This window comes from Odontesthes bonariensis, chromosome 4 (genome assembly GCF_027942865.1).
Source record: "Odontesthes bonariensis isolate fOdoBon6 chromosome 4, fOdoBon6.hap1, whole genome shotgun sequence".
NCBI classification, from domain to species: domain Eukaryota; kingdom Metazoa; phylum Chordata; class Actinopteri; order Atheriniformes; family Atherinopsidae; genus Odontesthes; species Odontesthes bonariensis.
This window is the reverse complement of record NC_134509.1, coordinates 29,683,859-29,711,093: the sequence shown is the minus strand read 5'-3', so window position 1 is coordinate 29,711,093 and position 27,235 is coordinate 29,683,859. Positions and strand designations below refer to the sequence as shown.

Here is a 27,235-nt window from a genome sequence, read left to right as displayed (position 1 = left end):
CTTCTTTTTTTACTCTGAGTTGCATTACATTGTTGGTGTTGTCCCAACCCAGCGTTATAACCAAACGTTACCTAATGTTACAGGCCCATACATATTTACTATATGTGACAAATCAAAAAAAATACCATGTGTTCGCATCGAGAGGAGTCAGATGAGGTGGCTCGGGCATGTGGTTAGGATGCCTCCTGGACGCCTCCCTGGTGAGGTGTTCCGGGCCCGTCCCACTGGGAGGAGGCCCTGGGGAAGACCCAGGACACGTTGGAAAGACTATAGCCGCTTTCGGACAGAGCCGTTCTAAGAACGCAGTTATCAGAACTGTCCTACTCGAATTTTGTTCTGATAACTGTCCTTCTGTTTCAGTCTGCATTCGCACATGAGTCGGGACCAGGTCGGGACTGACGCTAGTCGTCCATTGTTCCGTCAACGCAAGCCGTAGGCCTATCCAACACATTCAGTTCATTTTCAATGAAATCCGGCCGATCGTTGTAGCCGTGCTCGCAAGGCATGCTGGGATTCCGGCACGGCAAGCGGGGGACCTGCGGCACGTCAAAAAGTTGGGCTCGCTCGAAGTTTGTGCAAATTTGCCACGGCAGCCGTAGTGCGTTACCCAATGACAGTAGATCATGTGATCTCCTGTGTCGCATCAGCAGCAGCAGCAGCAGCAGAACAATAGCAGCTCTCCTCGCTCGCAGATCCAGATCCATGGTGGAATATGAAATAATGTTCCATTGCTGACGATTTATACACATTAATTTCCCTCCAAAACTCAAATTTTTAGAGGGAGAAACTTCGGTTGGTTAAAATCACAAGTTATTTACTTTCCCCTGGAGCCATTCTACCGTATGTTCTATCTACAACTTCGTATACACGCCCCTCTGTACACACCCACTGTGCAGGCAACACGCCGACACTAGGCATCCAATCCGGCGAGTTAAGTTGACGTGACGGAACAATGGACGACTACCCTGATGCGCCGCGTGCAGCCGTCTGCGTCAGTGACGTGTTAGCTGTTAGCCGTTTAGCGCTACATTCAAAAACAAAACAAAACAGAAAGCAGGGTTGCCAACTTTTCCAAAAACCTTGGAGTGAGATTTCAGCGGGTCGGTTCACGACACGCATCTCAGAAGTTGTTCCATAGTACAGATATATATATATATATGTATTTATATATGTATATATATATATATATATATATATATATATATATATATATCTGTGTAGATATGATGTAGATACATGTATACATTTTATGAATATGCAATAGTGCAGAGTCTGGGGCCTTCCTCTAGAAGATTTTGCATTCCTTAAATGCAATTTCTTCCATTCTAGTCGATTTTAGGGTGACTAGTTAGACATGGCAAATCCTAAATCCACATCTCATTCATACATCCTCAGCTGCCCTTCAAAAGACAATGTTGTTTAACAGAGAGAAACTAGTCTCGGCTGGTTCAACAAATTTCAAGGCAAAGGTGAGATGGTATATGTAGATTTTTAACCATCAAAAAATAACCATTCATCAGGGTTGCTGATCCATTTTTTCTTTTTGCCTTTTCTTGGTGTCTTTTTTTTTTCTTTTTGCCTTTTTTGTCTCTTTTTTTTTTGCCTTTAATGTCCATATCCAAAGTGTCTCTCTTCAATTTCCAACTCATACAGTACAGTCCCCTCCAAAAGGCTACCAGGCACACACACACCACCAGACAGACAGACAGACAGACAGACAGACAGACAGACAGACAGACAGACAGACAGACAGACAGACAGACACCACCAGGCACAAAAAAACCCAGAAGATATCAGTGTGCATCTAATCATCACATCGTATAGAATAGCGGGTTGTGGCAGACTTTGCGTCTTTCACTATCTGAGCCGGGGGCTCATACTTGTAGCACGGCTCTAGGTCGTTCATTTTTATGCACATTATGGAAGAGAGGGTATCATCGAGTGAAAGCCTATTTCTTGTGTTACCTTACTGATTTCGCGGCTTCTCAGTGAAGTAGCAAATTCTGTCCTTCCCCTCAGACAGGCCGCGCTCACTTGAATCGAATAACACTACATTGCTGTAGTGAGACAGCGCTGCGTTACCAATCAGATTTCGCCTTGGCAGACCGACGTCACTGACGTAATGACAAGCTGTTTCCAGCGAATCAACAATCAGAGAGGGATTAGACACTCTGCTGTGGTCCAATCATGAGTTTAAGCATTCGGAAATTATAGAACGAGAGTGAAAAAAATCAACACAGAAAGAAAAAATTATCTAGCGTGAGATTTCTTTGTTAAGTGTGAGAGCGTGACACTAAGTCTGAAAGAGTGAGTGTCACGGCAGATGCGTGAGAGTTGGCAACCCTGACAGAAAGTAAGGAGAGAAGAAAAAACACCACAAAGAAGCTAATATGGAGAGTGGGGAGGCCACCGTGTTCATGGTCTGCATGATGGTGATATTAATCATGGACGATCACATCAGGCGTCTAATATCGAGGCTGGAAGAGCTCACAGAGAGAGTCAGGAGATACTTTTTCATTTCATGAAGTAAGGAAGGAGAGCATGGCGCTGCAGACAAAGGAGACAACGTGTAAGTTTAACTTATTAAACACGCGCCGGTTCTGTCTGTGTGGTATGATGAAACATTTCAGCCGTGACAGCATGACATGGGGCGTAGCTACCGACCACCAAACACCTACGTCAGATGTGTTCTATAGAACCATGAAAAGACCCGACCTCGGAGAAGGAGCTAAATAGTTATAGGAACTAAGGGAGATAGCCCCGAGTTCCTGTATGTCCGAACACGGGAGAAAACGGCCCCGCGGATTAAAAGGTTATTAGAACTGCCAAAGCTTCCTACAGTCCGAAAGCGGCTTATGTTTCTCGGCTGGACTGGGAACGCCTCGGAATCCCCCCAGAAGAGCTGGAGGAAGTGGCTTTGTTTGCGGACATCTGTCATTTCTGTGAAGTTAGGAGGTTTTGTCTGGTAAAAGGACCCTGACTTCCTGTGTGAAGCCACAAACTTATACTTTCAATTTTGATCATTTGTTCCAGGTTGTTGAACATGTTACATCATATCCAGAAGTCAGTTTACAAGAAATTGTTTTACTCACTTTGTGCTTCTCTTGCTTATTAGACCCAACCCTCTATAACACCTCGGACTCTTTCTTACAGTTTTATTCATACAATAAATTCAAGTGAACATATACACACCCACAGTTCCAAAACCGTGTAAATGGCTGTGTCGCATTTGTTATTCTTTCATTAAAAAAAAACCGCATCTCTTTAAACAATTGGTCCTTGATATGCCTCACATTTTTTCTTTAGTCTATTTCCAGGACATCTACATCTTTATTAAACAATAGTTACTAGTTTATCAGGTACATCTTGCATAACCAATGTAGTACAGTCCCATTCAAAGCAATGGGTTACATTGACAGTAATCATCACAATAATAATACCATGAAAGCTGGGCCTTAGCACTGCGATAAATCTTTCTTTCGTGCGCTCTATAATGTTTAATTACTGACGGAGCTATTGCATTAGGGTGTCAATTCAGTCGTGTGGTCACTTTGAATGTTACATTGTTGGCTGTTAAACTGTTCTGCACCATTCAGAGCACGTTTGACTCATTAATTGAAGCCAGATGGGCCAAAAAATTTAATAAACATTTTTATCTCTGTACACATGTCAAGTTCAATGTGACTAAGAGTTACCAGTTAAAAAAATAAGGTGACACAATTCCTTAAATCAGTCAAGACTTGGCAACATTTTAATCAAAATTTAAATACAGGTCTTCCTCTAAGGCATTATACTGTTGCCATCATGATCTATTGTCCAAACATATCACAGTTACAATTACAATAGGTGATTGTGATCATAAATAATGCTTCAAAATAAACGATACATGACCACAGCAATATTAACCCCCAGTGTAGGCTAATTCAGGCCATTAAACCTTATTGAAATAAAACACAAATTTTGCATTTACAGTATTCCCAATACAGCAGTGAATATATAATATCAATCACAAGTGAATGTTTTTTTTTGTTTTCACTGAAGAAAAAAAAGCCCATTTCAACAAATTGGAAAAATGTAGTAATCTCACACAGACACAAATGTAGGGAAGAACATTTTTTCAGACAAGAATGCTGATGATGCACAAACAAATATGTCTCAGAACATCGTCCTTGTGTTGTTTTTTACTGATATGTTGAAAGTTAGGAAAATTAGGCCAGCAATAGTTAATAAAAACAAGAAAACACCCATCTATAAACCAGGGGTGTAAGCAGAATGCAGTGACCTTGTTATGCTAAAAGCTTGAAGTTAGAAAATGATTATTTGCAAATAATTTGCTGAGCAAAGCTAAATTTCACTTTCTCCTTCAGTTGACAGTGGCACACTGAAATTTGATTTATTTTGCAACATGGCAGTTTAAATTGCTTTTGTTTCCTGCACTCTTCAGAACATAGACCATCTCACAGTCAAGAATTTTTCTAGATTTACATTTCTTCGTTATTTTGAACTGCTCATAGGGAGGAATGAGCACCTCTTGCTCTCTATCTCTAAGTAGTGGGTATTCTTTCAAGTATGCACCTGAGCAAGTCTGAATTTTAAAGCAGGTCTTTTCACCAAACTGTGTCAGATTTGATAATTTAGACGTTGAGGTAAAAGACCCAAACCGAATAATTTGCTTGACCTTTCCAATAAACTCAGCTTTGGTTCTGCGGTAAGTTGTGAAACACCGTTTCTTGAGGATCTGTACAGCCCCTGTGAGCCAGAAATGTAAGGAGTGGTATGGAAAGAGGGTGTCATAGATTGTTCTGTTGGTCCTGACTGCTTCATTAAATTTCTCATAAAACCCTCTATAGCCAGATGTATAAACACAAATTGCATGCTTGTGATAATCAGTTAGCGCCTTATCGTCTTCATTTGTTTTTTTGTTCCTGTTTGCACAATTCTTTGCTTTTTCCCATGCACTTCTAAACACTTCATTGCTCAGTTCATTTTTAAAGTACTTTTCCTTGACAATCTTTTCCATCTTTTTACCGCAGCCAGAGTACATGTCATCAACAGAATCTTTTGCCATGTTCAGTGGGAATGAGTCATCTCGAGAAGGGAAGATGCGAATGATCTAGAAGGGGAGCAAAAAAAGTTTAGACACAAAGTCAAGAACTAAATGCAGTTTGTACCGTTTCCTAGTTTTGGAAGAACTGTTCAGACAGTTCAGCATTATATGTTCACATGCAGACAAAAAAAAAAAAACAGCCTTTACAAAGTTTTAGAATTTTAACATCATTAGCTAAATGTTCTCGCTTATCAAATCAACATGACCTCTTACACAGAGTGGCCCCTGACATTATTGAATAACTGGATTATTTTCAGCATTGCATGAATATGCTGTTAACTGTTAATTAGTTTTTAAATGTTTTTGCTGCCCAGAACTGTTTTGTGTAAAATCTTAATCTGAAAAGTTAGCTGTTAGATAAATTGCAGTGGAGAGAAAAACATTTGCTTTAATGTCGGATACAAGCAGTTCTTCAGTTGGTACACTATACTTATGTATAGTATAGAATACAGTATCTGTACTGATTACTTTGTTTCACATACTGGTGATATTACTAATTGGGACATTATTTCTTGAGCGTACTTACTTCCCTCGTTTTTTTGTGTGTGATACTGTTGCTCATGAGCTGAGTAATATTAAATATACTGGTATGGAGCCTCTCTTGCTTTGCTTGCTTCGCTGGTCACTCTTCAGATTGTGCTACCCTGTGTATACTTTTCCTGGATGCTTGTGGAGTTTGGACTGACTCATAGCCGCTAATGTGACACTATACTTCTAATTTGTGTTGTAATCATCAATTATTTTCCATAGACCCAAAAAACACTCAAATCATCCTAATTTCTTACCCATCACAGAGTAAACATAACTTTTCAAGTCTATCCAAAGAAAAAAAAAGCGCAGGAAGACTTTCAAAGCAACAATATTGTGACCGTTAAAGTACTGTAGATTTCAGGGGTCATCAGCGATGACAATAATTTACAAAAAATTATAATTGTAGGACAATATTTCATTAGTATTCCAATCAAAATGTGACTGAGACAAAAGAGAACGGATGTTCTTTAATTTAAGAACGAAGCACTGTGAGGATGCAGCTTGTAAATGTAAATGTCAAGAGGGATTTAGTAAGACTCACATGCTTCATCTCTAAATAAAAATCAATTTATTTTTTGTCAATGTGTGATGAGTATACTTTGTAGCACCATCCGAACAATGCCCCACTCACCTTCTTGGAGCCTATGGTATGCATCCAGCAAAACAGCAAACAAAGCAGAGCAAAAACCACCATGTTAGCCTTCATCTCTGCAGTTCTGCAAACTGATTCTGAAAACAAACACAAAAGGTTTTGGACATCAGTTAACATATATTTGTGCACATATTGTATAGTAGTATTTATTAGCATTGTGTAACTATACAACATCTTTATTAACAACCCCCCCCCCCCCTTTTTAATAGCAATAATATTTTTTTGAGTTTTGAAATGTCAACATACCAGTGTCCTCTCAGGTGATGTGTTTCGCGCTGCTCAGATAAGATAAATGTAACAGGCTGGGACCTATATATATATATACTCTTCCTCATCTTGAACAGAACACCAAATCTACAAGCTTGCACTCACACACATTTCCCACACACACATTGCATATTCATATTGTGAATGACCACAATTGAGGGTGTGAGTGTACGTTATTCAGACGGGGGGTTTCTGCTTAAGCACGTTGTCCAAGCAATACTCGCATCCTAAAATAGGGATGAAATGGTCCTAAAATTTATCATAGTCTAGACTCAAACTCAGATTACTAAAATGAGTATATACACAATGCAATAGTGTTGAAAATGCATGATGCATGATGTGTGAAACACCTCTTGTGAAGAATAAAAAAAGTCTGTTTCCTGTTAGAGCCCACAAACAGCAGATGTGCAGACAGACGATAAAACCAAAGTGTCATGCAATGCTGGCACTTCAGAAAAGTGTTATAATATTCTCTAATTCTCCATAAATATATTTGTGGAAGATCACATGACAACAGGATACTTCTGAAGACTGGAAAACAGTTTTTGATGGATATTACGTTGGTAAAGGTTACAACAACAAAGTTTATATTTCATAGATCCACAGTCAGACAGATTCTGTTTAAATGGATGAAATTTCAAAGTCCTGTTACATTCACCAGGAAAGTCAACCAAGAAAGATCAATAAAAGAGTGTAGGGGATTATTTCTTTTTTCAAGAAGTTGCAAATGAGTAAATGTAAAAATAAAGTATGTAGGAGCTTTAGTCAAATGTAACAAAACTCCTTGGTTGCCATTTTATCATTCAGCAGGACAAATAATCCCATATATGTCACTGATGTACTAGAGAGAGTTTAATCATGAAGAGATAGAATATCCTTTACTGGGCATGTCAGTTGCTTGACCTCAATCTAGCCAAGCTGCTTTTCACTGGTTTGGTAGCATAGATAAATGTTATTAATAGAGACAGACATCACAACAAGGCCAGCTGAGGCTTGCTGCTGTAAAAGCCAGGCAGAACATCATCAACAACTTTAGACAGTCTATTCCTGGAAAGCTATTTCCAAAGAATAATTAATATGATGTTACTACTGCGGACTGGGCATCTGTATCCCCTGTTTTTACAGGAAATGTACAAATATGGCCAAATAAATTGCAACATATCAGCCATTTTGTCTACATATGGTTCATAGGGTGTTTATGTTAAATCTTCAGTGAATTATATGTTTATATTACTAATGCAATTACTGTACTTGTGTTTTAGATTTGAGATGCCATGTGTCTTAAGATACTTGTTGCACCAGCATTGGCTTGGTGTTACTGCTATGATATGCATCTTTTTCCAAAAGCAGCAAGCAGCTGCCAAAGTCATCTAGCTTGTGAGCATAAGGGAGTATCTCCTTGCTAATATGCCTGACAATTCCTTTAGGATGTAATGGAAACTAGAGCCAAGTGAAACTGAAAATAAGACTTCCATTCATTAGGTGGGTGAAAGTATCATTGAGGCAGTATACTGGAGTATGGTACCTGGCACTGCATCAAAATGTTTATAAATTTGTGTTTCCAGCATGTATGTGGTTCTCAAATTCAAATACCGTCATGTTTTGTCTGCTTATTTACTATTTTGCCTGTGTCAGTCCAGTTCCCTCAACAATAAACTGAGTTTTCCAGTGACCAAACTGTTTGTAAAAACACTTATTAGGGTAGAGGAATATTACATATAAATACAATAGGTGTAAAAAAAATATATATATATACTAAAACTGAGCAGAATAGAAAAGCAAAATGTGCGCACATAGGCATCGGTGTTGCAGTTGTGGTTTAACTGAGGGGTGTTTTTAACCCCATGACGTTACTGTTCCTGTTCAGCTGAATGGAGTTGTTAACAATAGCATGTTGCTCATATCATGCTTCGTCAGAAGAGACAGTTTTGAATATGTCACTGTGTGGCCACAAAACTCCCTCTAAAACATATTACAAACAGTTGTATTGATAACGTAAACATAAAGCAATTTTGGAGGGCCTTATGAAATTGTTTTCCCACTAAATGTTTCTCCTAAACAGGTCTTTTTCACGGTAAATAATGACTTTTGTCATACAGGAACCATGTTTCACTCCGGAGAACAGACGCAGCACTGATGTTTTTATAAAACTTCCAGCAGATGGCAGTATTGTCAAGTGTTTTGTTCTGTGATATTTGAGTGTTCTAAGATGCTTTAACACTCAACTTTTTGAGTAGGTGGATTTATGTATGTGCAGATAAATGTGTCGGGACATGTGCATTTTGATTATATGACTTGACTCTTTATGAAAGTGACATGGTGTGAAAGGGTTATGAGGGAAGGCACGAGAAACATGGGAAAGTGAGCAGAGGGAGTGGTTGAATTTTTTTAAACACAGGCAGCACGAGGAGATGCAAGATAGCCTTCTCTGTGTGCTGATAAAAGAAAAAGACCAAGATTAAGTGTGGGTTGGAAGTTGCTTTTTGAGGAACGAGAGGATACAAGATAAATAGAGAAAGGGTTGACACAGACACATAGAGTAGAATACAGTCGAGATTTGAGAAAGTCATATAGAGCCTGGTAAAGAGACAGTCTTAGCACAGAGTGAATTCACAGAAAACCCAAACAGGGAATGTAAAGCTTATTTGAAGCTGGGAGGAACTGGAGAGAAGTAGATTCTTGGTTTAGCTGGTGCATAGAATGGGAATGCAATAATACAGCAAAGAGGCGGAGACAATAGACCAGAGAATGGACCCAGTGGAGTTTAAGCATGCAAAGAAAAGTCAGAGTGTGTATATATGTGTGTGGGTAGGGAAGGTGTGGAGTTAAGTGAATTACAGAAAAGAATGAAGCTAAGAAATACCAAGCATGGAAAAGGAGGAAGGGAGAGGGGAACGAAAACACAGTAAACACTGAAGCAAGGAACAGTAAACTTGAAAGAAAGAAAGAAAGAAAGAAAGAAAGAAACAAACAAACAAACATCAGAACAAAATTGTATGGGAAAGATAAAAGGGTAGGAGGAATACGGGGAATTGTTTAAAGAATTAGGGATGAGATAAGCAGCCAGAATAAAGGAAAAGGAGTAGGGGAGTAAAGAGGAGCATAAAGTAAGCAACAAGCTCTGAGAAGTAGATATAAGAAACAAGAAGACAGAAACAAAAAAAGGTGTCTGAAAAGAAGCAAGGGAAGATCTGCCATGAGAGAAGATTGTTGTGAATTCTAGCAGAGAGGGAAGGAAAAACATCAGTCCCAGGAAGTATTACAGAAAATCTAACACGCAGAAAGCACAGAAATGCTCGGAATGGGAGGGAAGATTCAAAATGTGTGAATAGTAAAGGGAAACGAAGAAGCATGAGAGAAATCACTAGAGGGATGAAAGGAAAATAAGACAGGGAGGCATGAATAAGACCGAAGAGACATCAAATTGGAAAACCAATTGCATTTCTCACTGTTAGGACAAGAGTGGAGAGAGTCATTACAGTAAGAGCGAGGTTGGTGATACATTGCAAAATATAATTTACAATGAATAAAGGCTGTAGAAAAATTAGAAAAACTATAAAAATATTCTTCAGTTGAGAAAAGGAAGAGTCTTATGAACTGTGTCCATCATCGAGCTACAGTCTCCCCGTGTGACCCTACAGAAGGTGTATGACGATTAAAGGATGCATGGATATAATCAGAATCAGAATCAGAATCAGAATCGCTTTTTATTGCCAGGTATGTGGACACACACGAGGAATTTGACTCCGGTTACACCTCACTCTCTTTAGTGCAACAATTACAAAAAAATAGACAAAAAAATAGACATAGAACAAGATTAAATCAGAAGTGCAAATTGGTGCATGGTGCAAGGATGAAACACTGAAGTCCGGTTTTAGCTGTTTAACACAGAGTTGCCACATTGATTTCCATCCAGTCCATCCAGGGTGAAGGCATTCAAAAAGCTCTGTTTTCATTGCTGTCATGTAAACAACTGAGTTTCTATCTCTTTGGTTTCAAGTTACTTGCTTGTATATAATGAGTGGAGGTGCCAGGAAGCTCTATGAAGGTCAGTGCTACAAAACCCCTCACATAACCTGCTGCCAATGTTGTTGGTTTTGGACTCAATCAGATCTCTTGTAGCCAATTTCCCCTGAATATTGAGAGAAAGACAGCGGTAATAAGCACACCTTTCTATTTTGTAGGTGGGGAGATCATGTATGAGAGTATGTCAAGACAAGTAGGTTAGGAAATGTTATGGCAAGCCATCATCTGGACCAGTCTCAGAAAAAAAATAAAACTCACTGTCCACTCTGTTGGAGTCAGACAAAACAAGACAAAGTAAAAGTGAAACGGAGTGATAGAGATTTGAATGGGCACATTGTGGACTTTGGAGAAAATTTGAGTTTCATTGAAGAGGGATGATCTAATGTGGACTACTGCAGTGCTGAGTGGAAAAAATCTGATCATGTTACAGAGTGGAGGCATGCATATGAAAGAGATATCAGCGATTTGCCATCTGTGTGAGATGGATATTATTGGATATTGTCCTCGCATTTTTTCTCGATTTCCTCCATTTGACAGAAGCAAGGATGATGGGAGGAAAAATGGGACACAAGGAATGACAGGAAGAGAAACATGGGAGATGAAAGAGATTAGCAAAAGTAGTTTAATTCGTAAATATGTAGAATTTGCTTTACATACAGATAATGTGTTTTGCTGTATAGAGGATGGGCAATTCTTTATAAAGCTATGAGAGCACAGTGATTTGTCTTTACACAAGAGCATGAATGAATGGAATAGAGTAAATCGAAGTAATCCCTCAAGCTAAGAGAAATTATGCAGTAATAGAGAAGGGGATGAAAGAAAGGTTGATCCAAAAAGGAAATAATTTATATATATTGAGGTAAAAACAAAAAGGAGCGTTCTTCAGAGTACTCTTGATGGGCTGGAAAAAGCAAAATGGAGGAAGTGTTTTCCATTTATGCTAATAAGAACTGGTCGTTGCACTGAGAATAGAGGGACATGCAAGGACTGGGAGGAAGGAGGGAACAAAACAGGAGAGAAAAGATATGAAGGGGTAATATGTTTGGTGAGTTTGAAGGCATCCTTTTTAACTGGATCATATATTTCAAATAGATTTGAAAACAGTGCATGTGTATGCATGGAACACGAGTTAAATATCTTTGACAGGGCACAGATGTTGTGGCAGGTGAGGGCAGACTGTTCCTTGTTCTCTCATGCGTCTTTCCTCTCTATTTTTCCCTTTTTTTCCATCTTAACTTATCCTGCTTTCCGCCGTCCACTTTGTATTTTCTTTACCTTCCTTCATGCTTCTCCCCTTTCCATTTTTTCCTTTCTCCACTCAAACACACATTCTCTTAAGCTCCATTTCAATGTGAATTGTAATATTTATTGACTTTGAATCTTTGTTTTAGCTTGATATAAACCACCACTGGTACAACGTTAAAAGGTCTAGCTTTTTGTGTAAAAAGGCACACAGTGTTAGATTTCATGTAATATAATCTAAATATTTTTCATTTTATTTCTTATTATTCATCAAGCACATTTACTCCTCTTGAACAGTGGAATACTTTAAATCATATAGCAGGAATGCAGGTCAAAAACTAAACTGGGGACAGATGGTAATAGCAAATGAAAACCCTAGGGAAGCTTCATCATCATCTAGTTACATTTTGGTACTTAGAGCATAATAGACATAGACATGTCGTGTTACTGTGAAAAGCATGGTCAGGAAATGCATTAGATTAAGAAATATTGATAAAAAAATGAAAATTTGGTGGATTTGGTGTGTGGCTTTATACAGGAAACACACTAAAATGAGGATACATTAAATAAACTATGTACAGAAATGTGTTCACCCATGGCACATGGTGTTTTAGATTAAAGGTAAACTGTGCAGGATTATAAGTGTGAATGTGAATTGTATTGCAAAGGTTTTAAGTAGTCAACAAGATTAAAAAAAGGACAATGCAAATGTAGTCCAAATAATTCAGACTACATTTTATCCAAGCTTGGTAGATTGACTGGCAGAAGAGGAAGAGATAGACCCTGTTGGCTTTGTTTTAAACAACATGCCAAAAAAAAGAAAAGAAAAAGAAAATCATTTATACTTACATGTACTCTACCTACAAGGTGTCACACTTCACACACTCTCGTGCCGAGGTTTATCATATCGGTGAACAACCTACTCATCGAAAAATGTGTAGCTCTTCCTTAGCTGTGTTTTAGTAGCTGTTGGGAAAAAAACCAATGCATAACATTTACATTGAGGTGAGTTAGTCAACATGTCATTTCAGGTACATATGAGATATTGCAGAAAGTTGATTTTGAATAATAAATCTATGAGCTTGAAGACTTGATTTCTTTGGCTTGATTTCTAACTGCAGAGCAGCTCTAAACCAGCAATATTAGATAGCACAATATGGATTTTCCAATTCATCAACCAGCCAGGTGTGGGATTGTAGCAGTAGTTTGGCCAGGTTTATTTTCACTGGCTTGGTAAAACATGTGCCCTTTTGCCAAGCTGTTTACATTAGCAACTCTGCTGCATTAAAACACAGTCTTAGTCAGTCGACTTTTAAAGCCCACACCTAAAAACACATCTTTGTATTTGCATCTCATTTGTGCTCTAACTTCCCCCACACTTATTTTTTCTCTGTCTCTCTCGCCCTTAATTTCTCCTCCTACCTCACTATCAGGTAGCATGCAGCGTCAGTGGCAGTGGCGGCAGTCCCGCCGTGCTATCACTTTCACTTCCTGCTGTCCTTTAAATGAACTGCTCAGAGGGTAGCAGTGGTCGGGAGCCAGGAGTCACACTAAAAATTCCAAAAATAAGGCACTATGCACACATACTGCGTGTGTATTTTGTATCCCATAGTGTGTGTGCGCTTCAGCTCATTCATCCAGACAGACTGGTAAAGATTGATAAAATAGCAAGTGGAAGCAGAGCCATCCTAAATAGGCTTTGTAGATGATGGAAATTAAAATGAGGACATGCCACACTCAGACCACAGAAAACATGGGTAGTGACTCATTGATGGAAAAAATAGATGGGACATGGTTACAGTTCTCTTTCAAAATAGATGACTTCTGAAAAAGTGCGCCATACATCACATAATCAAAAATGTGGGGTTTGGCAGATATGTACACTGCATATCCATATTACCCTACCAGTAAATATCCTAAGCCAGGAGGAAGAACCAACACTCTGTCCTCAGTTAGTGTTTACAGTGAATCAAAGTATGATATGTTAATTTTTTTAAACTTTACGGTTCCGTTAGAGGAATGTGAGAACAACAGCGGAAAAATGTCTTCATGTGGGAAATGCTCAAGCTAACATTTACCCAAGAGTCAGTTGGAACACTAATTCCAGTTGATTCACTTGGCTGTTTATGTGGGTCAACCAGCAAATCCAGAACAAATCCTGAATAAATCTACTCAACAAGTACTGACATGCCACAAATGACAAAAGTTCTCTTACTTTGATTTGCAGAATTTAATTTTCTGAACAGCTAAACAGAGAACTAAAATAATTTGTCCATTTTCATGACATGACTCCCTGCTTCGTTTTTAAACTAACGGGTGTCATTTTAAATGATTCTAAAATAGTTTCTTTTTGTCAGCTTTTGGTCTTAATTTTGTCTCAATGTTGCATCATATTTTCGTGGTTTTATATTCCAGAGTTTTTAGTACATGATTCTTAATCAAATCTATTCTTACTCTCATACATAACATACTATCTGTGCTTCTGTGTGTTCAGTATGTGCATTCATGTACAAACTATTTGGCCTTATTTGAATTGGATTTTTTTTTTCTTTACCTTGTCCTGTTCAGCATCATGGCAAGCAGAATTGTGATCTGAAATAACATGTTATGCCAAACACATTTGCTCGATGTCCACCAGGTCCTGGGCCCGCAGTGACAGCTTCCAGGAAACCACTGCACATCCAGAAAAGCACCCACCTGCCCCACCCCAGAGGTCCCCCCTTACAACTCCTGCAAAAAAAAACAACCAAAAGCCCCCAACAAGGGGAGAGCACCGCCACCGCCCCACACCCCACCCCAGACCCCACACCATAACCCACACATGACTCCGGACATCCGGCCCAGAGCCAGCAACCATCACCACAGGGCCCCCCAGTGACCCCACCCATCGCGACAAGACAGCACCACCTGCAAGTCACCAAAGCTGCCAACTGAGCAAGAAACGTAGCTCCCCCACAATGATCGATCAGATCCTACATACCGAGAAGTCTCCAGCCCCCCCAGCACACATTCAACCCCCAAGAACGACAAGACAGCAATACTTGTATTTAATATGTTCTATCACTGTATCTCAGGGGAGTGTGCTACAGGCTCTTGGCCGGCAGTAGCTGGATTCTGGTCGTGTTCAGCAGCAGCAGAGCAGGGATATTTATGCTCCTTTTATTGATGTATGTTTAAATCCTAGAGTTTTACTACTAAATTTGATTTTGGTTGTGACAGAAGCAATATTCTTTTGTCAACAGAAAGATCTCAATAGGATTGCTTTGAGCAGATTTACTGTTTAGATGATTATTTTGATTTAGAGAGCTTAAAATTCTTTTCACAGCTTCTTGGCTCCACACAAATAGTTTCTGGTTAAGTTTGGAGTTAATCCTTATTTGAAAGTGTGACATCCCAGCTCTGATGACTGAATTTTGAATTCAATAAGCCTGTACTGCACTATTACTCAATGGTAGTGGAGTTGCTTTGGACTGAGAGGCCACATGCCATTTGGATTTTGATTAGATGTTTTCATACTATACCTCAATTTTACTGTTAAGATAAATCATTACAGATGTGGACGTCCTTAGAACTCAAAGAGTCACTCAAATTTGAAAACTATCATTAATTTTTCAAAGCCATGTCGACTGAAAAAGAAAATATGGAGAGCATTCCTTGGAAAATAAGGAAAACACAGTGGGCAGTAAATAAGAGAAAAACATACCAAAATAACAAAAAACAGCTTGCTCTGCACTGAGTGAGAGGTCCTTTACTGACCCTTTTGAAAATAAGTGATGCCAACTTACATTGAGCTGAAGAGGAAAGGTAAACAAGAAAGTTTATTGTTCGATATATAAACAGTTGATTATATATACATTGTCCCACAAGATTAACATACAATGAGAAGATTGTAAAATGTATCAAGTGTTTGAGCTGTTTTTTTATATATTTGATCATCATTTTAGTTAGGAAAATGCACAATGAGTAATACATCTGATATCTACATGAGATTATAGTTCTCATTCTAATTCAATTTATCATGTTATACTTTATTGTTGTTTGGTCTGATCTGCAACATGATTCCTCTGGATTTTAAAGGTTGTTTGCTGTGTGGCACAGCAGGGGAACCGGAGCATGCTGAGAATTGGTTTCTGCGGAGCGCTGTTCGAAAAAAATTCTACTATCAAGCAGAAAAGTGTTTTCTCATCTGACTGTATTGACTAGTTTTTAATTTGAAATGTGCCCCACAGTCAGCATGCTTTTCTTGACAGAGACCACTGGGATTTGCAGTTTTCTTGAAAGAGTCCAGTCGATATATTTGGGATGTGTGTTTTTCACAGCCCATATTTCCACAGGGCTGTGTGGGTGGCTTGGAAAATATTAAGTTTGATCTGTCATGTTTCTTTGAATGGATCTGCAACACCCTGCTGAGAAAATCTGTTAAGAGAAAGGATGTGTTTCACGTATTTGGGTCCCACAAACAATTCAGTAAGTTATCCAAACTCTGGGATTTTGTGATCATTACACTGAAAATTAAAGTCTGTAATTTGTGCCAACCGGTTGCAGCTCGGTGTCTTTACAAAAGGAACAAAAGCACGACTTCTGCAAGGATGAGCTGGAGCCAAAGCAGGGACAGCAAGGGAGGATGTCCCTATGGAAGTGCACTACTGGAGTAAAACATTGCATAGTTCATATCATATGGTATTATATGTAGTAGTTCCTGCTGGACCAATGACAAATATGGAGTAATTCTGAAATCTTTCCCTGTGAACCAGTTTAACCAAAAGTTCTCTATTCAGTTAGTATGTAACATGTTTAAATCATTGGGATTATGTGGTGTTAGGCATCATCTAAAATTTAAAAAAAAAAGAACGTTGGCAGGTTGCATCTGCTTGATGTCCTCACTGAGGACGTTAGACTGTCCACAGTTCCCACATTTGAAACCCATATCATATTGTTAGTCCATGTGGGTTTTTTTGATTGTCATAAATACATCTCCTCCTCAAAAAAGAAAAGTTTTAAAACTACTTCAATGTGTATGTTTGATCAATGCCAAAAGAAAAACCTATTAAAGCCAAAACCATGTTGGAAACTGATGTGCTATATTTGTACTGTGTCCCCTGTGAGTGACTGGATGTTAGGTTTGGAAGACATCCCAGAATGTAAAATTTTGCTGACTGACATCATGTTTAGTGCAAGGGCTCCTTGCAAAATCACCAACATCGTATTTCATCTCTCTCATCCTTCTAATTTCTCTCTATATCTTACAGATTTTTTCACTTTCTTTCCAAAGCTACTTTCTTTCATACACACAGTCTTTTTCTGTGAGAATATAAGTCTCTCTGAGCTACTCAAGCACCGGTGGTGCAAGAGGATTCCAAACAAACACAAAAAATGCTCAAAATGGCATTATGTATGTCTTTATCTTACGACTGGCACTGAAACCACAAGTAACTTAAGCTAACTTAAGGCCTGAGGGAAGTGGCAGAATATGTAACTTAGAGAGGAAAAAAAAAGAAAGGAAAAACTCAAAGATTTGAGCTGGGAGAGTAGCAGCATCTGTGCACAAAATATGTTAGACAAGTAATGAACATCTTAGCCATGCCTGTGGCCAAACAAAAAGGGCACATGCATGCACACTCACCTGAAACTTCAAGGTTCAACTAACTTTTATAATGGACAACCTGGAGTATCAGGCATCTAGTGTTTAATAACTTAAATTAGATGTAATGTGATATAATGACAGTATCCAGAGGGAAAGATCATAGTGTGTGTGTGTGCGTGTGTGTGTCAAACTGCCTCAGAGGCCCCATAAGGTGGTCTGATTACAGGTGTAGTCAAAGCTAGCACATTTTTACACCTTTTCTGTATGTTAAATGAGAGAGCATGAGTGTGCGTGTCTCTTCGGCCCCGAGATTATTGCACTTTGTGGACTGTGAAATGGCAGGTTAATGCAGTCGCTGTCCACACCTCATCTGTTACCATCAAGAAAAGCACACACAACACATATATGTACCCACCCTCTTTCTCAGACACACTACGGTCATTTTGCAGACGCTTTTATCCAAAGCGACTTACAATAAGTGTGTTCTACATCGGTAAGCAGAAGAACTTCAGGTCACAAGAAATCATAAGTGCATTTCCTTCCAAAACCAAACAGCTAAGAGCATAACTAGTGCTAGAGTAAGTGCGATAAGTTAGGTACCTAGAAAAATGGGAAGACAATTTAGAAAACAAAGACAATTTAGGAAACAAATAAGTGCGTAAGGAACTAGGACGAAGCAGGTGATGTCCTAAGAGGGCGGATCAGGGTAGTGTTTCCTGAAGGTGGATTTTCAGCCTGCGGCGAAAGATGGGCAACGACTCAGCTGTCCTGACATCAGTCGGGTGACACGCACACACATAATCAATTTAGCTGTGCAGAGAAAGACAGGACAAATAGGGATCAAATCTAGAATCATCTTGTGTGTCCTCTTATACAACAGTATTTGTCTGTGTGGGCTTGACCTTTGACCTTTGACATAAAATGTCATCACTTTGCCATTTTATTCTTGCAGACCTTTGTGTGTGTTTGTCCCAACTCAAGTAAGAATTCTTTAATCAATCATGGATCTCATGATGCCACTATTATCTTGAACAATATACTGTATATATCAGCCGCGGCTATTCAGAGACAACACGGGAAGCCGGACAGCCTCTCCCGTTCTCTGGCGAAATTGCTACATCTTCAATGTTAAATTGACGATAAAACATTTGATCATACTTGATTTTGGCCTTGCTGTGTGAATTTTCAAAGTCTATACCTTTCTGTGTATTTGCTGGGCATACTTGTCATACTAGACACAGCTATGTTATTACTAATTCTTTTTAACTTTGCTATCTTCTGCTTTGGGATGGCACGAGCCACTACAACCCTGAACGCGTAATACAGGCTTCCCCTGTTTTAAAAGTCAGCAGCTGCCACTGGTATATATATATATATATATATATATATATATATATACATATATATATATATATACATACATATATGTGTGTGTATAAAACGGTCTTCTCGTTTTATTTCATTCTAAAAAAAAAGACTTCTGGAAATTAGTCTAAAGGGAGTTGGATTTCTGCTCTAAAATCCGAGTGTAGTGTAGGCTACGGCAGAAATTTGTGAATGACTGATTCACCTCATTGATTCAGTTTTAGAAAATCTAAAATGTTTCTTTTTTTAGGCTCCCTCCCTCCTCTTTGTAATTTTAACTAGCAGATCACTAGGACAGACTACGAGCCAGTTCCTCATCTCTACACATTTGCTCTTCATTTCTTTGCGCCAATCTTCTCCGTCAGTCCGATCCTCTGCTCTTCCTCTCCTTTTATGAAATCATATTCCTCATCCTGTCCTTATTCCTCCTTTTTTCTCTTCCCCTCAGTTTCTGGTTAATTAGTTAGTCAGCATTCATGTTGGCAGGTGGTCTAACTATCCTTGGATCACTGAGGGTGATGTGACCAACAGAGAGAAAAGCTGCCCTTCCATGTCATTCCATTATTGTATGTGTGTGTTGTGTCCTATATATACAGTGTGTGGGTAGGCGGAAGCAGCGTGAAGTATGCTGATGGTATTGAAGGCAGAAAGACTAGGGACGAGGAGGAGAAGAGGTCAAGTAGACCGCAGTGAAACACACACATCCACACACACAAAATGGAAACTGCAGAGTAAATCTGCATAGAGCAGCTTGTGTTATAACAGCGTCTTTTCCATATATATATATATATATATATACACACCCACTCACACAGATACACACCTATATTGCACACCCTGCTGACTTAGAGGACATTTAGTATTTAGTCAGGGATGAGCAGTAACACTGCAAAAACATTTATTTTCTTACACACACACACACACATATGGGCACACACACGTCCTCAATTTTCCTGCTTCTAATTTCTGACAAAGCAACACCAGTGTAGACCTCAGGCTCATAATAAGCAGAGTATAAAAATAGAAGCACTGTGTATGCGCAAAGCCCAGATGCTTGGCTTCCAGAAAATGCAAATTTTGTCAGAGGCCCATGCAGTTATGCATTGAGTAGAACTTTTTTCTTGAACAGCAGAAAAGAAGCATGTATCAAATAAAGACATGAAGAACAAAACACATATGCAACCTTTAACGCCTGAGGCTATATACAAACTCACAGAAGTCGATTGAAAGTTACCAGGAAAATTCTTCCGAATATTCTGATGATTCTTCAACATGAGAAGTACAAATGGTCATGCAGAATTACACCAAAATATCCATCCATCACAGTAATGAGGAGACAAGATAGAGCAATCCATCCAATTTCTATACCTGCTTAATCCAAATCAGGTTTGCAAGGGGAGCTGAAGTCTATCCCAGCTGTCACTGGGCAAGAGGAGGGATACACCACTGACAGGTCGCCAGTTCATCACAGAAGATAGACAGATATTCAAAAATGTGGCAAAATATATTTATATATATGTGTATATAAATAAATATTTCTACAGTATTGTAGATATAGTATTTCCTTTTTTTTCTTTGTTTTTTTTGTCACTGATTTAGAATCCCAGGTCTGGGTGGATTGATTTGCAATAACAATTCTGTGTTTAAAGTTGATCTTTGAATTTAGAACTACAGTGCCATAATTACCAGATACTTCGAAGTGTAAGGCCTGTCTGTAAGCGCTGGAAATACCTTGTATCTAAACGCTGAGATTGAGTTGAAGGTGAGAATACATGAATAAAAGAACACACTTTCGATGGCTTTAAAAGTATTCAAAACAATATACTTTGTTATATTACCCATGAAATAGAGAGTGAAGGTAAATTTATGACAAGTGGACCTGAAAGAAAAGGAAGTATGCGGAGGTTTTGAAACACATCTGAGCTTCTGTGATTCTATAGAAAAAAGTCAAGTGGTCTTTTTTGTGTGCAAATTTCTCATAAGTAAACTTTTGTTTAACTTTTAGCCTGTATCATCTCTTCTGGGAACCTCGGGATGAGGTGAACTCTTAGAAATATACACCCAGGAGCATTTTTCACTTCATGTGATATTTACAAGTCAGTGTTCATCATATTATAATGACATTACAGCTGCTTTCTTTGGCCTAGATTTGCATGTGTGGGAGTAACGGGCTGGAGGGAATTATGTCCAGGAAAGAAAAATGCAAACTTTGTAACTAAATTTGCAGGCACAAAATGATGCACCTGCCCATTAAAACCAAATGAGAACACTATGCCATACATAACTCAAACACACAGAAGAAACAAGCACTCATTTGGTTTTCCACTTCCATTGTTTCTTTACCTTCCCATCAGCTCACTCCTCATTGAGTTAATTACTTTGTGTATGTGTGATTTTTTAAGTAGATTTCATCATTCGCAGCCTAATTTTTAATCTATTTTTCCCTTTGGCCTAAAATGTTTAATTATCTTCCCTCTCTGGGGTGGATTGCTGGATAAGTCATTTTCATTTTTAGTCATTTTTAAAGTCATGTACTTTTATCTTCATATCTTTAGATTGTGATTCACAATTGTTAAGGATCTAATATAGTAACACAGAGTTAATTACTGCTTAATTAGACAGGTACTGAAGTTCTTGGGAAATTAAGGTTTAATTAGGAAACCAAAGTGCGATTACGCCATAACATAGATGCTGTGACTGGTGAGCACCACAGCTTCAGGTCAGCAGGATCCTGTGCATGTGCACTCACTCAGTGTGTTGTTATTAGCATGATTGTGTGGTAATGACAATGACTCCTGAGTCCTGAGTGGCTCCAAAATCAAATAATCTCAATAATAACATGTACCAACTCAGCTGTCAAGCATGTTCTTTTTTTTTTGCCTTCTCTTATTACATAATAGGTGGCTGTAAAATATCACAAAAGTTTCTGGTTTGTCGTATAACCTTCTGGACTTTTAAACATTATTAAAAAAAACATTACAGATACCGTTGTGCCAAGAAAATTGAACCCAATTTACTGGCTTCAGCTCAGGTAAGAGGTGTTGCATCCCCTACCATTGTTTATAATGTGTTTGTGCGTGTCTTATTGTTGGGCAGCCAGGTCAGCTGAAAAAACAAAAAGAAACATCTAGTCAATTTTCAGTGTATCCAGGTGATGTCAAAGGCAGTTTGATAAAAGCCTTCATCAGAAAGGAATGAAGTTCTAATAAAAATGTTTAATAATAGTTTCATCAACAACAGAGAAAAGAGCTGGGCTCAGACAGACAGGGACAGCCAGAGAGAGGCAGAGAGTCTAAAGGGGGTTTGTTGATCTTTGATCACTCTTCTAAAACATGGACCTCTTTCACCTTAAGAATTAAAGTCAACAGCATTGGTGTAGTGCTGAAAAGTGTGTTTGAGTCATTCGAAAGTGACACACTGTCCAGACTCTGTGAGAGAATCTAAAGAGTCAGAGTATGGGCGAAAACCTCAGATTTCAAATGACAGGAACACCCTGAATGATGATGAAACTATTGACGCAACAGTAGCCCCTCCTCCATTTGACCGTGAAACTTTTTCTGTTTTATCATATTTGAAAGGGTCAGTATTGCAAAACTTGCCAGCCCACACACATGGGTCTCACTCCTGACAGTGCAAGCAATCAGCAACCAGCAAACTGAAGTTTGTCCCAGTTATTGTTTTGGTTCTCTTTGAGACATATTGGGAAGATCATATCTGCATTTGTAGATATGTTGTCAAAGTCTATGTCGAGGTGAAGGGGCCAGATTCTTTTTTTACCTCTTCACCATTCTAATTTTGTTATCCTTGGTTTACAAGGTATGGAACATATCTACGGTATATGCATATACACACACACAAAAATGCCTAAAGCAAACTATTCTCAATTGCAAGGCATCAAATACTGCTATTTTGTCATTTGTCTGTGTATCTGATAGACTGTGTGCACAAGGTCGCGTTTGGCATCAGTGCTGTGATGCTCTGACAGAGGCAATATTTGAGGTATTGCTTTATGAATAGTTATGGTAAGGTACAAGGAAATCATTTTGCTTTATAATTGCTTTATGAATGAGAAACAAACTCTTCATAGGTTTGGCAGCAGAATATATTGCAAATCTTTAATCTTGGAGACCAGAGTGTCATACTCTGGTTTTGACTCTGGCTCTTGCCCTGTTTTGGTTGTTTTCTTTTCGTTTGTTTCTGGGTTTCTTTTTCCCTTCTCTCCTTTGCCTGCAGAGGGTGTGCATGTGGGAGGCAGAGCTGACATGCCTGTTTGGAGCTTCACGAGGCACACCTGTTCCTGATCGGCGCAATCAACAACCCTTCTTAAGGAGTTTCTGGTGTGCGCGCCGATGCTGGATTATTCACCTACCTATGGTACAAGTTTATTGAGTAACGCATGGATTCTCGAGTACCATTTAGTCAATTTTAAATAGTATTCTCTTTTTCCTCAGCACGGCTGCCTTGTGACTACTGCCTGGGCCTGCTCTGCTCTTCCCTCGCCTCTGCTCCAACACCCAGCCTAAGCTCTACTCTTTTTGTAGAGTCTCTTTTGGTTATATTTTTGGACTAAAATAAATCCTTTTATTTTTTCCCCACTTCGGCTCTGTGCGTCCCTTGGATCCGCATATAACCGTTCGTGACAAAGAGGTCCGTTTCACAAAGCAGGTTTAGTGAAAACTCAGAGTTTATTAACCCTGAAATGAAGGAAACTCTGAGTTTTCCGTTTCACAAAGGGAGGTAACTCAAACCCGAGAAAGTTAACCTCTCGGTCAGTTACCGTGGTAACAGACTCTCTGAACCTAACCTGGTCGGGACCAGGTTTTATTCAAGAAACCTTGAGTTTCTTTCTGTCTCCGCCCTCTTTCAGCCACACACGCCATTTGATTTCCTCATTCATTCAGTCAGCAGAGCGTCGGAGATGGTTATCAGACCGCGCATAGATTTTTTAGCATTTACAGACAATTATCTTTTTGAGCGGCACCATCAGAATTATGTTGGGACAAAAGAAAAAAAGACATAAAAGACAAATAAATATTTGTATGAATAGGCTTAAAAAAGATATATATATATAGGCCCATTATATTTTATAAAGGCACTCGTGTCTTGGGGGTGGACTCCCTCCGGGGATTCCCTCAGCCACTGGCCTCCCGTTAGAAGTGGCGGTGCTGGACCACCACCGGTTTTACGGGCATCTGCCTTCTTTCTGTTGGCTGAGTAGAAGGCTGTGTTAGTTTAAATAGGCATAATTACAGAACATGACATAGATGAGAAGACATTTATGTGTGTGAAAACAGCATTATGTTGGGAATAAAACAACTGCACAGTGAAATAGCCACTTAATATTTACTTTACAGTGTAAAACATGATCAAAATGAGGTACCTCCATGCTGAGGTCTCACTTGTTTGAACAATGTTTTTATATTTCAACTTATGCCAAGTGCGCTTCTCCCCCGTGGGATTGCACATAAATGAAATAAATGTAAATATAAAGGTAAATGTAAATGTACTTTATTTATACAGCCCTTTACAAACAATCATTACGATATACCAAAGTGCTTTACAGTAGGTAATAAATAAAGAGAAGAATAAGTAAAAACAATAAAAGAACAGTGAAAGCAATAAAATACAACAAAATCGAATAAGATGAAATAAGAGTGTCATAAAAGTGTCATCATACTACTGGGTATTAAAAGCAAATAGCTTTAAAAACAAACATTATAGTTTAAAATCAACTCTATAAAGGACAGGAAGCCAATGAAGGGAGTTAAGAACAGGAGTGATGCGCACACGTCTCTTGGTTTTGGTTAAAAGACGGGCAGCAGCGTTTTGCACAAGTTGAAGGCGACTGAGAGAAGACTGGGAGACGCCAACATAAAGTGCATTGCAATAGTCTAACTTTGAACTTATTAGGGCATGGATGGCTTTCTCAAGGTCATGACGACTTAAAACATTTTAACTTTGGCCAGGAGACATAACTGGAAAAAACTAGTCCTGACAACATTGTTAATTTGTTTGTCCAACCTAAGATGACTGTCAAAGGTCACTCCCAGATTTCTGACAGTTGAACTAAGCTTTGAAGACAAGGTGCCAAAGCCACCCGTCACAGTATCCCCAAACGCAACGCATTCAGTTTTGTCATCATTTAAATGACGAAAATTTGGGGCCAACCACTGCTTCATATCAGCAATACAATTAAATAAAGAACATTGTGCACTGTTACTATTTGGCTTCAATGGTAGATAGATTTGTAAATCGTCTGCATAACAGTGGACAGAAAGGTTGTGCCTGGCTATAATTGACCCAAGTGGTAGCATGTACAATGAGAAGAGGATAGGGCCAAGAATAGATCCTTGAGGGACTCCTCAGGAGAGAGGAGCACTGGAAGAGTAAAGGTCACCAACCATAACTGAGAAGGTTCTACTGGACAAGTACAAAATATGCCTTAGAGTTGCAGTACCTGAACATAACGGGTCCATTTACCCAGAGTTTTAGGTTCTGGGGAGTTCCCAAAATCTAATACTCCTTTCATCCATTCTCCACAGCTCTTTCCAACTAAGCTTTTTCTTTTCTACACCTTGCCACTTCAACCACCTGCTTAGCCTGAGCCACTGCCTTTGTATCCCTTAACATTTCCTCCTGTCTACAAACCTGCTCAACAACTAGCTTTCTTTTCTCCTTGGGACCTGCTCTACTCCACACTGGTTTGCCTGGGCCAAGCCCCAAGCCTCCCTGGCCTATTTGCACATTACCCACAATCTCTGCATGTCTAAGAGTTGCTTCTGCCTCCTGAGCTGCCATTGTTGGATTCCATTTCCTCCCCTTGGTTGGGTTTGGAACCACCTTACTAACTACCTCATCTTTAGTCCCAGCTAACAGGAGCTCTGTTCTAACTTTAGTACATTTAAACTCCTCTACTAGATACTGGGAGCTGGAGTATGCCTTTCTTTGTAATGAAAGAGGGATCTGCACAGTGATTTTCCTCGCTATAGAATAAAATGACCAAACAGAATTATATTCTTCAAAGCTGAAGATAGATAATAAGACAGTACAAAGCCACCAACAATCTGCTGGCTTTTGGAGCCATTCACACACACTTATTCTCGTATATGGGTTCATGTACAACAACAGAGATACAATAACACACAGTGACAACAATGCAAAGACCAGAGCACAGGCTCATTTTCTCTCTAATTGTCTTTGAGATGACTCTGTCACTTTATGCTCAAATTTCAGGGTGGAGAAATAATGATTATGGGCCTGCAGATTATCGCCCCTGAAAAGGGTTACTCACACTTGAGTGCCTTTATTCAGGCTCGCTCAGCAAAGATGCCCTTGCCAACCCACATCAACACATAAAACCACACATAAAACTTTTCTCATAAAGCATGCAAGATATTTCACACAGACACTGAAAACCTCGGCAGACATAATATGGATTCATGCTCGTCATAATGAAAATATCATATAATATATAACATAGTGAACTGGATCGATTACATTGCATTGTTTTTTGTGTCTGGATAGAGGGGGTTGAAAAAAAAAGGAGCGATACTGTTTCACTTTTTTTCGCATATATGAGGTTATGGGGTTGTTTCTATTCATCAATTCTCTGTAAATAAAGGTTACTCACATACAAATTTGACTTGATGAAAACAAAACAACAGATCAAATTAAACTATATAACCCATTTGATTAACCAAGCAAACTCAAGGATTGTAATATTTGCTTTAACATTTGTCAGTGATATGGGGGAAATTTTGGGTAAAAAAAATGAATATAAATATGAACGAATTTATAAATGTATATATAATTAATATAAATATAAAAATGTGACACAAATAAATGTATATATGTATATAAATATACATACATTTGTAAATATATTTTCGAGATTTTAAAATAAATATGCTTGACTTTGTGTGTGCAGTCTGGCAGTCTGCATTTGTGGATCCATTTTTTTGCATTTGTGGATCCATTTTTTTGCTCTCATGTCCATAGCGTAATTTTGACACACTCCTACTGTGCTGCAAGATAAACAAACAAATGCATACCGATTTGAATGTGAACAGCGGCACAGTCTTCTATTCACGGAGCATCCACCAGATGGCAGTGTGCAAGGCACAGGGCAATGGCAGGGCCTAGCAGTCCAAGACAGAGGCTTTGGACGATCAACATGGAGTCGACTAGTGGAACAACTGGATGGGTATGACTAGTAGTTTAATCATTTATAACTTTTCCTAAATCCCTTTGGCTGGGCAGAATGAAAGGTAAAATGTAATGTAATGTATACTATAACCCGCGATTTTTTTTCTCATGCTTTGAAACCTGCAGCTTATAACATAGTGCAGCTCCGCTAGCATCAATGGCTATTCTGTTGTCGGAATGCTTTCTCCCACTGACCTAGAACCTGAATCAGAATCTATCAAAGATTCTCTAGGTTCTATCTACTATGATTCTATCT

At 38.9% G+C, this 27,235-nt stretch overlaps 1 protein-coding gene across 1 annotated transcript; it reads right to left on the bottom strand.

Moving 5' to 3' along the window:
* Positions 1 to 3,581: 3,581 nt before the first annotated feature.
* Positions 3,582 to 6,684, bottom strand: LOC142379399 (ecto-ADP-ribosyltransferase 4-like). Its single transcript, XM_075464551.1, has 3 exons — positions 6,537 to 6,684; positions 6,270 to 6,367; positions 3,582 to 5,113 (listed from the first exon to the last, which is right to left on the bottom strand). The coding sequence occupies exons 2-3, from the start codon at positions 6,342 to 6,344 to the stop codon at positions 4,394 to 4,396; spliced, it is 795 nt and encodes a 264-aa protein (XP_075320666.1). The 5' UTR covers positions 6,345 to 6,367; positions 6,537 to 6,684; the 3' UTR covers positions 3,582 to 4,393.
* Positions 6,685 to 27,235: the final 20,551 nt, after the last annotated feature.